At 44.1% G+C, this 12,509-nt stretch overlaps 1 protein-coding gene across 2 annotated transcripts; it reads left to right on the forward strand.

Moving 5' to 3' along the window:
* Positions 1 to 809: 809 nt before the first annotated feature.
* On the forward strand, positions 810 to 10,009 carry myh6 (myosin, heavy chain 6, cardiac muscle, alpha). Of its 2 annotated transcripts, none has more exons than XM_047388026.1 (2): positions 810 to 6,681; positions 7,352 to 10,009. In XM_047388026.1, the coding sequence occupies exon 1, from the start codon at positions 860 to 862 to the stop codon at positions 6,662 to 6,664; it is 5,805 nt and encodes a 1,934-aa protein (XP_047243982.1). In that variant the 5' UTR covers positions 810 to 859; the 3' UTR covers positions 6,665 to 6,681; positions 7,352 to 10,009. The 2 variants fall into 2 exon arrangements, with proteins under 2 accessions (XP_047243982.1, XP_047243983.1); XM_047388027.1 differs by having other exon boundaries at positions 9,124 to 10,009.
* The last annotated feature ends 2,500 nt before the right edge of the window (positions 10,010 to 12,509 follow it).

Here is a 12,509-nt window from a genome sequence, read left to right on the forward strand (position 1 = left end):
TTTAATTGAATGATCAGATAAATAAGAGAATTTTCTATAAATATTTATAATCTTATTTTCATCACAATGCATAAAAAATCAAGAGAAATGAATTGATATGCAATGATTAACTACATGGGCACAAAATGGTACAAAATAACCTGCGGATATTAACCAAATTTTTATTTATTTACTTAATATATGAAGTCTAAATCCATTAACCTGGATTGGAAACAAAGTACAAGATACTCTATATATACTGAACTGTTTGATTCAAGTACTACTTCTGACCTTGTACAACTAATGCCTATTTATGATCTGCATAAATATATTAAACACAAACACACAAGGAGATCATGCAAACTCCATAAAGAAAAGCTAAGCTAAGCTTCAGCTGCACAAATTATTTTAGGAAGATTTAACAGCCGTTAAGGGTAACCTACACAAACGTTAGATTTCTAAATCCGCAGGTACATTGGAAGTATTATGTTTAATTAAAATAATAATTTCTTTATGTGGACCAACAATAAGTTCTGCAGTCACTAATCAAGATGTTTGAGAGCTACTCTGAGGATGCTGTGGAGTTTAAATGAAGAGGAGTGATGAGGGTCTATCAGCAGACAGATAAGCAGTCAATCTCTCCTTTACTTAAAATGGACTGCAACAGCCAAAGGTCCGGAATCTGCCCTCATGGTGTGTTCTGGGATAAATTTACTTTGGCAGCTGTTTTAGCCACCAGATATTTCCTAATTTGGTCCAAAGGGAGCATTTATAAATCCCTGTCCTCTTCAAACAGGCTGCAGTTCTCTAAGGGGATTGGACGTGAAACACATTGTTCTCTAGTTGTTCTTCTGTCTACTGTGAACCTCCACCATCCACCATGGGTGATGCTCTGATGGGCGAGTTTGGGAAGGCTGCTCCTTTTCTGAGGAAGTCGGAGAAGGAGCGTCTGGAGGCTCAGACCAGACCTTTTGACATCAAGACTGAATGTTTTGTTGTTGATGATAAAGTAGAGTATACCAAAGGGCAGATCCTCAGCAAAGAAGGAAGCACAGTGACCGTCAAGAAGGAGGATGGATCAACAGTGACGGTGAAGGAGTCCGACGTTCATCCCCAGAATCCGCCAAAGTTTGATAAAATTGAAGACATGGCAATGTTTACTTTCCTCCATGAGCCGGCGGTGCTGTTTAACCTTAAAGAGCGTTATGCTGCATGGATGATTTACACCTACTCTGGGCTCTTCTGTGTTACTGTCAACCCATACAAGTGGCTCCCTGTCTACGACTCTGAGGTGGTGGCAGCCTACAGGGGTAAGAAGAGGAGTGAAGCTCCCCCTCACATCTTTTCCATTTCAGATAATGCCTACCAGTACATGTTAACCGACAGGGAGAATCAGTCCGTCCTCATCACTGGAGAATCCGGGGCAGGAAAGACAGTTAACACCAAGAGGGTCATCCAGTACTTCGCCAGCATTGCTGCAGTTGGAGGTGGAGCCAAAAAAGACAGCAGCAAGGGGACACTGGAAGATCAAATCATCCAGGCAAACCCAGCACTTGAGGCATTTGGCAACGCCAAAACTTTGAGAAATGACAATTCATCTCGATTTGGAAAATTTATCAGAATTCATTTTGGCACAAGTGGCAAACTGTCATCGGCCGATGTCGAGACGTATCTGCTGGAGAAGTCCCGTGTTACTTTTCAGCTTAAGGCTGAGAGGGACTACCACATCTTCTACCAGATCCTGTCCAATCAGAAGCCTGAACTGTTGGATCTGCTGCTTATCACCAACAATCCATACGACTACTCTTACATCTCCCAAGGAGAGGTAATGGTTGCCTCCATCAACGACTCTGAGGAGCTGATGGCCACAGACAGTGCCTTTGACGTGCTAGGCTTCACTTTGGAAGAAAAAACAGCTGTCTACAAGCTGACTGGGGCAATTATGCACTACGGCAACATGAAGTTTAAACAGAAGCAGCGGGAGGAGCAGGCTGAACCGGACGGTACCGAGGCTGCAGATAAATCAGCTTACTTAATGGGGCTCAACTCTGCAGACCTCATCAAAGGACTGTGCCATCCCAGAGTCAAAGTAGGAAATGAATATGTTACCAAGGGCCAAAGCGTGGACCAAGTCTACTATGCCATTGGTGCCCTGGCTAAGTCGGTGTATGAGAAGATGTTCAGCTGGATGGTGGTGAGAATCAACCAATCACTGGACACCAAGCAGCACCGTCAGTACTTCATAGGAGTGCTGGACATCGCTGGTTTTGAAATCTTTGATTTCAACACATTTGAGCAGCTGTGCATTAATTATACAAATGAAAAACTGCAACAGTTTTTCAACCATCACATGTTTGTCCTAGAGCAAGAAGAGTACAAAAAAGAGGGAATCGAATGGGAGTTCATTGACTTTGGAATGGATCTTCAGGCCTGTATCGACCTGATTGAGAAGCCTTTGGGGATCCTTTCAATTCTAGAAGAAGAGTGTATGTTTCCCAAAGCCAGTGACCAGACCTTCAAGGCCAAGCTCTATGATAATCATCTGGGCAAGAACAAGATGTTTGAGAAGCCGAGGGCAACAAAGGGGAAGTCAGAGGCTCATTTTGCCCTGGTTCACTATGCTGGTACCGTCGATTACAACATTGGCGGCTGGCTGGTGAAAAATAAAGACCCTCTGAATGAAACTGTGGTTGGCCTTTACCAGAAGTCCTCCCTTAAGCTGCTAAGTCTCCTGTTTTCAAGCTTCTCAGGAGCTGATAGTGCAGACAAAGGAGGTGGTAAAGGAGCCAAGAAAAAAGGTTCTTCATTCCAGACAGTTTCTGCTCTTCACAGAGAAAACCTAAACAAGCTGATGACCAACCTGAAGACCACTCATCCCCACTTTGTCCGCTGTCTGATTCCCAATGAAAGGAAAACTCCAGGGGTCATGGATAACTGCCTTGTGATGCACCAGCTTCGCTGTAATGGTGTCTTGGAAGGCATCAGGATCTGCAGGAAGGGTTTCCCAAACAGGGTGCTCTATGGCGACTTTAAGCAACGCTACAGAATCTTGAATGCCTCTGCAATCCCAGAAGGCCAGTTCATCGACTGTAAGAAGAGTGCTGAGAAGCTGTTGGGATCACTCGACATTGACCACACCCAGTACAAGTTTGGCCACACAAAGGTATTCTTCAAAGCTGGGCTGCTGGGAACACTTGAAGAGATGCGAGATGAGCAACTCTCCCGGATCATCACCAGGATTCAAGCAAATGCTAGAGGAATTCTGATGAGGGAGAAGTTTGCTAAACTTGTTGAACGCAGAGACGCCCTGATGGTTATTCAGTGGAACCTCCGATCATTTCTGGGTGTGAAGAACTGGCCCTGGATGAAGCTGTTTTTCAAGATTAAACCCCTTCTGAAGAGTGCTGAGGCTGAAAAGGAGATGGCCAATATAAAAGATGAATTCAAGAAGGTGAAGGAAGCTCTGGAGAAATCAGAAGCACGGCGAAAGGAACTAGAAGAGAAAATAGTAACTCTTCTCCAAGAGAAGAATGACTTGACTCTGCAGATACAGTCTGAACAGGACACGCTGACAGACGCTGAAGAACGCTGTGAACAGCTCATCAAGAGTAAGATTCAACTGGAGGCCAAGCTGAAAGAGATGAACGAAAGACTGGAAGATGAAGAGGAGCTGAATGCAGATCTTACGGCTAAGAAACGCAAACTTGAAGATGAGTGCTCCGAGCTGAAGAAGGACATTGATGACCTGGAGCTAACTTTAGCCAAGGTGGAAAAGGAGAAGCATGCTACAGAGAATAAAGTGAAAAACCTCATGGAAGAGATGGCTTCTCAGGATGAGAACATCCTGAGGCTGACGAAAGAGAAAAAGGCACTGCAGGAGGCCCACCAGCAGACACTGGATGACCTTCAAAGTGAAGAAGATAAAGCCAACAGTCTGACCAAAGCAAATGCTAAACTAGAACAGCAGGTAGATGACCTGGAGGGCTCGCTGGAACAAGAGAAGAAGGTCAGGATGGACTTAGAGCGCTCAAAGAGGAAGCTCGAGGGTGACCTGAAACTGACCCAGGAAACTCTTATGGACTTGGAGAATGACAAGCAGCAACTGGAAGAAAAACTCAAGAAAAAGGACTTTGAGGCCAGCCAAATAAACTCAAGACTCGAAGATGAGCAGGTTGCCTCAGTTCAGCTCCAGAAGAAGCTGAAAGAAAACCAGGCAAGAATTGAGGAGCTGGAGGAAGAACTGGATGCTGAGCGTGCAGCGCGGGCAAAAGTGGAGAAGCAGCGCTCAGATCTTTCCCGTGAGCTGGAGGACATCAGTGAACGTCTGGAGGAAGCTGGTGGAGCCACATCAGTTCAGGTGGAGCTTAATAAGAAGAGAGATGCTGAATTTCAGAAGCTGCGCAGGGAGTTGGAGGAGTCAACCCTTCAGCATGAAGCTACTGCCGCCACACTGAGGAAGAAACATGCTGACAGCGTTGCTGAACTTGGAGAACAAATAGATAATCTGCAGCGTGTGAAGCAGAAACTGGAGAAGGAGAAGACTGAGCTTAAACTGGAGCTGGATGACTTGGCCTCCAACATGGAGTGCATAGTGAAGGCCAAATCCAACATAGAGAAGATGTGCCGTACAATGGAAGACAACATGAACGAGTACAAGAGTAAATACGAGGAGGCTCAGCGGACCGTCAATGACTTGACAACTCAGAAGGCCAAACTGCTCACTGAAAACGGAGAGCTAGGGCGTCAGCTGGAGGAGAAGGAGTGTTTGATTTCACAGCTGACGAGAGGAAAGAACTCGTACAACCAACAAGTGGAAGATCTGCGCAGACAACTGGAGGAGGAGGTAAAGGCAAAGAATGCTCTCGCACATGCGTTACAATCTGCTCGGCACGACTGCGATCTGCTTCGGGAACAGTTTGAAGAAGAGCAGGAAGCTAAGGCCGAGCTGCAGAGGGCTCTGTCTAAATCCAATACAGAAGTATCAGCATGGAGAACTAAATATGAGACTGATGGGATCCAAAGAACAGAGGAGCTTGAAGAAGCAAAGAAGAAGTTGGTTCAGAGACTGCAGGAAGCTGAGGAGGCTATTGAGGCTGTGAATGCAAAGTGTTCATCCCTTGAAAAGACCAAACACCGCCTCCAGAATGAGATTGAAGACCTTATGCTGGATCTGGAGAGATCTAACGCAGCCTCCGCAGCCCTGGACAAAAAACAAAGAACCTTTGATAAAGTCCTTGCAGAGTGGAAGCAAAAGTTTGAGGAGTCACAGTGTGAATTAGAGTCCTCCCAGAAGGAAGCTCGTTCTCTGAGCACTGAACTCTTCAAACTGAAAAATGCCTATGAGGAATGCTTGGATCATCTTGAGACAATAAAGAGAGAGAACAAGAACCTTCAGGAGGAGATTTCTGACCTCACTGAACAGCTTGGGGAGGGCGGCCGCAGCGCCCACGAGCTGGAGAAGATCCGAAAGCAGCTTGAACAAGAAAAGGCTGAACTCCAGTCAGCACTGGAGGAAGCAGAAGGTTCTCTGGAACATGAAGAGACCAAGATCCTGCGAACCCAGATGGAATTTAACCAGGTGAAGGCTGAAATTGAGCGTAAACTGGCTGAAAAGGATGAGGAAATGGAGCAGGCTAAGAGGAACTACCAAAGGATGCTTGAGTCTCTTCAGTCTTCTCTGGAGTCTGAGACCAGGAGCAGAAATGAGGCTTTGAGAGTCAAAAAGAAGATGGAGGGTGACCTCAACGAGATGGAAATCCAGCTGAGCCTGGCCAACAGGCAGGCAGCAGATGCCCAGAAACAGGTCAAGACCCTTCAGGCTTTCCTGAAAGATGCTCAGCTCCAGCTGGACGATGCCCAGCATGGCAACGATGACCTGAGAGAAAACACAGCTTTGTTGGAGCGTCGAAACAATCTGATCCAGGCTGAGCTGGAGGAGGTGAGGGCTGCCCTAGAGCAGACAGAAAGAAGTCGGAAACTAGCAGAACAGGAACTTACTGATGCAACAGAGCGGATGCAGCTGCTGCACTCCCAAAACACCAGCTTGATCAACCAGAAGAAGAAACACGAGGCTGATCTGCTCAACCTGCAAAATGAGCTGGAGGACACTATACAGGAAAGCCGCAATGCTGAAGAAAAAGCAAAAAAGGCCATCACAGATGCAGCCATGATGGCTGAGGAGGTTAAGAAGGAGCAGGACACCAGCGCCCATCTGGAGCGTATGAAGAAAAACATGGAACAGACCATCAAGGACTTGCAGCACCGCCTGGATGAAGCAGAGCAGATTGCCATGAAGGGTGGCAAGAAGCAACTCCAGAAACTGGAGGCTCGCATCAAAGAGCTGGAGAATGAGCTGGAGGCAGAGCAGAAGAGAGGAACCGAGTCCATCAAGGGGGTTCGAAAGTACGAGCGCCGGATCAAAGAGCTCACTTACCAGACGGAGGAGGACCGCAAGAACATGGCCCGTCTGCAGGACCTAGTGGACAAGCTGCAGCTAAAGGTCAAGTCCTACAAGCACACAGCCGAGGAGGCAGAGGAGGCGGCTAACGCCAACATGGCCAAGCTCCGCAAGCTGCAGCACGAGCTGGAGGAGGCCGAGGAGAGAGCCGACATCGCAGAGTCACAGGTGAACAAGCTGAGAGCCAAGACCAGGGACGGATCCGCCAAGAAGGGCCTGGATGACTGAGGAGGTCTATAAATCAGGTGAGTTAACGGTTGGCTCTGCAAACTATTTCTGTGAAACCCCCTCAGGGTCACAAGAACAAATAATGCTGAGGGTCCAAAAACCGAGATTACAGTTAGACTTTTACAGTCAGGGATTGTTTTAGCCTTAATGATTCACCAGAATCAAGCTATTTTAAGAATGTGTAGAAAACATGCGGTAAAAAGGTCTGGTCTGCATTTATACTTTTTATCCAACTGCAATGATAATTACACATGAGGAGATTCTCTTTTCTGAAAAACAGTCAGTAAAACAAAAACAATGCCATGCATTCAGATTTTTCATTGTCAGTACGTCCATCTACAGGAGCGGCATCATTTTCACTCATAAGAAACTGTAAAATGCATCAAGTTGAACATTTCTTTCCAGTTCAATCGAGATGAACTCAATGGGAGAAGAATCTTTATTGTCATTTTACAGGAAACAACAAAATTCTGTGTGGCAGCATCTCTTTTTAGCAGCTTCATGGTCAGTTAAATATAGTTTAAAATGTATTGTTTAATAAATAGTCTGTTCTAAAATGAGGGCACCGGTCCATTTATTGCAAAGAGAAGTCATAGCATTCATTTAAAAGTAGCACACTTGAACTTAAATGACTGCATAAGTTTATGTTGCTTCTGACTGAGGTGTCTAAATGTGTTCATTTTACAGATGGTTCTGGATGTCCGGTACCAAACCTGCCACGATCATCCCTGCTAACGTGTTTGTGTATTATATTAAGTGTTCCAGTGTTGTTGAGCGTTAGTTTTCTGCGGTTGCACCTTTCACACAGATATAATAAGCTCATTTTGCATAAAGTATTTAATATTTTGCTTTAAAATGGAGAGATCTATGCCTTATGATTCCATAAATATATCTAGAAATATGTAGACCATACACATGAGCCATATATTTGGACATATATTTATGACAGTGGATAATTAATTTGATTATCTGTTTGTGCATTTTGTAACACTTGTACTAAATTTGCCACCTCTGCAAACCAGTAAATTCCAGATTAGAAGATGGAGTTAGAGTCGCTGCTTTCTGGGTTTGACAGCTTTTAGTTTGATGTCTGCTGAGCACTTAAATCTTCTATATGAAACTGATTCCACCAAAGTGACTTGAGACATCAGATTTATTGCAACGATGGTTCACCTGTTTGTCCAGAGCTTCTTTTATTCAACACACATTTATGGTGAAAGGCTTCAGTTTGAGCTAAATAGAATCTCTGCCAGCCAATCACTGGGAAGAATTCACACCTTGTATAAACTCTGAAGATCTCCTAAAAGTCAACATCTCTTCACCTGTTGAAATTCCTTGTAAGTGTAGGCCTTTAAAATAAATGTTTGATCTAAAGAAGGAGAGCTCATGTCACCTCAGCTCCTCGGTTCCTCAGCCAGAGGGCTGCTGAACATGATGGTGTACTGATGGTGTACTGTGTGGAAAAATGAGAATGAACACTGATGATTATAAAGAACTTGTCTCCAGTTTATGTTTCGTGGTCATTGATAGAACTTGTATCATCAGAACCGTTTTATTGCAGAGTTTTTCACAACCGGTCTTTATAAGCCCGGTGTTGGATTAACACCTTGTTAAAGACAACTCTCTTAAAGTGCCATGACATTTCAATCAAGTGGAAGTCTGGGATTTGACTGGGCCATTCCAGTACCTTCGTTCTTGTCTTTTTCAGCCATCCTACTGTAGATCTGCTGCTGTGTTTGGATCATTGTTCTGTTGATGACCTGGTTTGGACCAAGCATCAGATGACCTCATAATTGACTCAATGTAATTTGATTAATTCATGGCCAGGTGCAAAATGAGCCCACATCATCACACTGCCACCACCGTGCTTGACAGTTGGTTAGAGCTGTTTGTGCTGATATGCTGTGTGTGTTTTTTCCAAACACGGTTCTGTGTAAAACATCTCTGCTTTGGTTTCTGTCCAAACAAAATGGCCCAAGCCGTGTGGTTCATTTTTATGCAATATGCCAACCTGAATAGTTCAGTGTTGTTCTAACTGTCCCATCGTGATCCTTAACCTTTAACCTGCTAACTGAGGCCTGTTGAGTCTGGGATGGAGCTCTTGGGTTTTCGGTCATTTCCCTGAGCTTCAAGCTCTGACCTTGGGCTGAACCTGCTGGGAAGATTGGCAGCTGTCTGAGATGTTTTCCTCCTGGAAATAAATATTTTTCTCAGACAAATAGTGGACTTTAGATTGTTTGGAAATTACCTGATACTTCTTCCCAGATTAATGGGCAGCACCTTCAGTGAGGTCATCGTTGCTGATGTCTTTCCATCTTGGCATTGTTTTAACAGATACTTGTGTGGACCAATTGTTGATCATAATTTTACACACAGCTTTGGCTTAAAAAATAAAAATAGTAAGCTTTTATTTTGAAGGACTAATGGGATTTTGGTAGTGACCCGGTTTACCTTCACAGTCTGAGTATGAACCAGTTGAGGCGTCCCGATGTGGGTCCAGAGCGGGATGATGGGTGGTCCCGGAGGGGAAGGATCTCCGGTGGTCTTCAGGCCTTCTGCTCGGCTGTGACATCCACCTACAGTACCTCAGCATGCGGGAGAAGAAGAGCTGGACCCCGGGGTTCGGACCCGCGGGACGCCGCAAACCGGCCATCTACGCCGGGGAGAAGAAGGCGCAGCTGCAGGCCAGAGCCAACAAGAAGTGGGTGAGAGTCGCCACCGTGGTGGGGTACGTGCTGGTCGTGTCTCTAGCTGCTGTCCTCCTGGCTGTTTATTACGGCTTCTTATGGAAACCCACATCCAGTCCCGGACCGGCTCCAACCAGCAACTGGACCACGAACGGGACCAGGGAGCTAAAAAGCGGTGCTGCGAGGAAAAGTCAGAATGAGAAGAAATGTGGCGTCAATAACTGTAACAATAACTGTTTTTCTGATAATGATAAATCTGTTAATGAAGAGTTTATTAACTTTTCTGAGAGAAAACAGGAAACTAACAAATCTGACAGAACTTCTTCCACTTCCGTCCACCTTGTCTCTACCGGGGCCTCAGAGCCCCCTCAGGCCGCTCATAGCGTCACCTCTCCGGCTCTGAGTATCGCAGAGGCGGCGGCTGTCACCGCGGAGGATCCGTCCAACCTCCCGACCCACCGGAGCACAACAAGCCCGGACCCGGCGGCTGGTGCCCCGGGGACAGAGGCGGACTTCTCCGGGTCCGGAACCGAGGACTGAGAAATTATATTAAATAATTACCAAACTTTATTTTAACCGTCATCTGTAGACTTATACACTCCTCACTACTTAATGCATGTTTGGTTACAGCCAAATAAAATGATTTTCTTCAAAATGAGCTGGTCTGGACTAATATTCATCTAGGATGCATTTTCTCAGGGATCCATAAATTCTGACTGAGGACCGTTATTTGAAATAAGTCTGAAAACAGAACAAATATATATAATAACAATTTCCTGACATCCTTATCACCACAATCTTGTGAATATTTGATGAAATAAATTCACTTGCAAATCAGTTTCTACTTGTGAGGAAGATGAATGATAAGAAGTCGTGAGCTACAATGATTTAAAATATGAATTTATTTATTTGTTGCATAAAACAGATCACCATAGGTTGTGTTTTCTTGTAGGGTTTTTAATTACTATTAAGCTGAAAGGAGCATTTATTCTGATAAAGTTTTGTTTGGAAAGATTAAAAAATTAAAATTCAGCCTAAAATACGGAACCTGTTAAAAGTTTGTGGCCAAAAAATAAAATGAATAAACAGAAACATGCAGGAACCCATAGAGGATTAAAGCTTCCTCTTTATCAGCTGTTCTGCTTCTTTCTTTTACTGGATCTGAGTGATAATAAATCATCTTTAGGAACAGGCATTGATTCATTTGTTTTACATTTTTTTAAATGCATCCTATAAAATAATTTAAAACTTACTTTAAAATGACTTTCAGGGGGATTTTGTGTGTTTTTGATTAGAATTCTTTAAATTTTCAAATTTCAGAATCGGTTAATTTATTTGTGGACGTAATTAATAGTTTTTAGTCACTTTATAAATCCTCTGATGAAAAGCTTTGGGGTGGAAGAAGCTACTAAGTGGATCAAAACCAGAGAAAAGTTTAAAGCAGGTCCGGAACAGACTGAAATGATGCTGAGGTTTTCCTCTTTGTTCGAAGGTTTTTCATAATAAGCCTTATTCTTTTCTTTCTGGTAATTCTGCAGCTAAGTCTTCTGCCTTAAGGCTCCAAATGTACTTCCTTTCAACAGTCTCAGTTTCCGTTTTAAGCAAAACGTAATCAGAAAAAGTTTTTTTCTTTAGAAGAGACAGGATGGGCCGATTTTTCTCTGAGGTTAGCAGGATCTCCTGAGATTTCCGTCTCCAAACGGATCAGTCTCAGAGCCGTTATCTAAACACAGTAGAAATTTGAGGTGTCGGAGGTCCTTATGAAGAAATAAAAAACAACTAAATAATTCTTCAAAATAAATCTTAGGTTATGTATGAAAACCCAAACCTATTAATGCAGATTTCTGCTGATCTTCATTGGAAAAACAAGGATTTAAGGTCCCTTCAGCCTGATTCTTTAGCTTTGTGTCTTCTGACCCACCTAACTCAACTGAAGATCTCAGGAAGGAAGTGGAACCAATTTTCTCTCCTTCCACGGCGGACACCATGTTTGGAATAATTATGATGTTTACTGCTCTTCCCTCCCTGCAGAGCTTGAATGTTGCTCCTTAAAGCAAAGTGTTGCAGATTGGATACTTGGTGTTCTGATTAGCTGCCCACACATTTCAGGAGACTTTAACTCTGAAGTACTTTGGATTAAGAGCTGAAGTCTTTCTGCAGTTTTCTGAAGAAGAACCACCAACATCTGGAAAGTTTTTAACAGGTTTTTATTTCTGTTACCTCAGCTTTTGCTGCTCAGCTTTCCAGGAACTAATCTTTACCTTGTCTGCAATTTAAAACATCTCATGATAGAGCATCTTGTTTTGCATGATGTGAATGACCTCTTGCTAAAGGCGTCTCCGGCTCGGCCGACATGGGGAAGACGAGGAAGCCGGTGAAGGTGCCGAGGCAACCCTGGCCTGTGATGGTCTGGCCGGCCCAGAGTTGGACACAGAGCCGGTCACCCTGCTCCAAGGCCAGGGTTACATCGTTGGGTTCCTGCTTTCTAGTAGATCGCAAAAATGTTTTCCCTGTTTTTCTTCATGCCAGCGTTCAGCTCTCCGTTGGGACCGGCTACTCCGGTGACCTGGATGTAGTAGAGTCCTTTAACGGGGGCGGTGAAATAACCTGCAGGCAAAGAAAAGGAGAAGGATGGAGCAGAATCAGAGTTTGTGGTTCTGGTTGTTAAGGATAACCGTAATTAATATTACTTATAGAAGGGTTTTCCCACTCATACAAAAATGATATGAAGCATAAGTTCTAATGTTTTCCTTTTTTTAGGATATGGAGAAGAATCCCCTTTGACATACAAGGATAAATGGCCCAAGGCTTGTTATGAACGACCTGAAGCTTAGTGCACTGGGTTTGATAGAGGAGCAGGTTGTAACCGGGTTTATGCTGCAGCAACACTTAGTAAGGATGGACAAGACCTATCAGGTAGACACCACACCTGGTGACACATGGTCTACTGACAAACACTGAGGGAATGTACTGTACGTCCATTGTATTGGAATACCAGATATAAAAACTACTTGTGACCTTCTGGCCGGGCTCTTTGTCACCGGGACTGGAGCGTCAGCGCTGATCTCTGTAAACATTCCTCTGCCCCACTAGAAATATAAATATGTATTTATGCTCAAAGAAAAATTATAGAAAAAGATTAAAACCTGTTAATGTTG

The sequence above is a fragment of the Girardinichthys multiradiatus genome, chromosome 15 (assembly GCF_021462225.1).
Source record: "Girardinichthys multiradiatus isolate DD_20200921_A chromosome 15, DD_fGirMul_XY1, whole genome shotgun sequence".
Classification (NCBI taxonomy): domain Eukaryota; kingdom Metazoa; phylum Chordata; class Actinopteri; order Cyprinodontiformes; family Goodeidae; genus Girardinichthys; species Girardinichthys multiradiatus.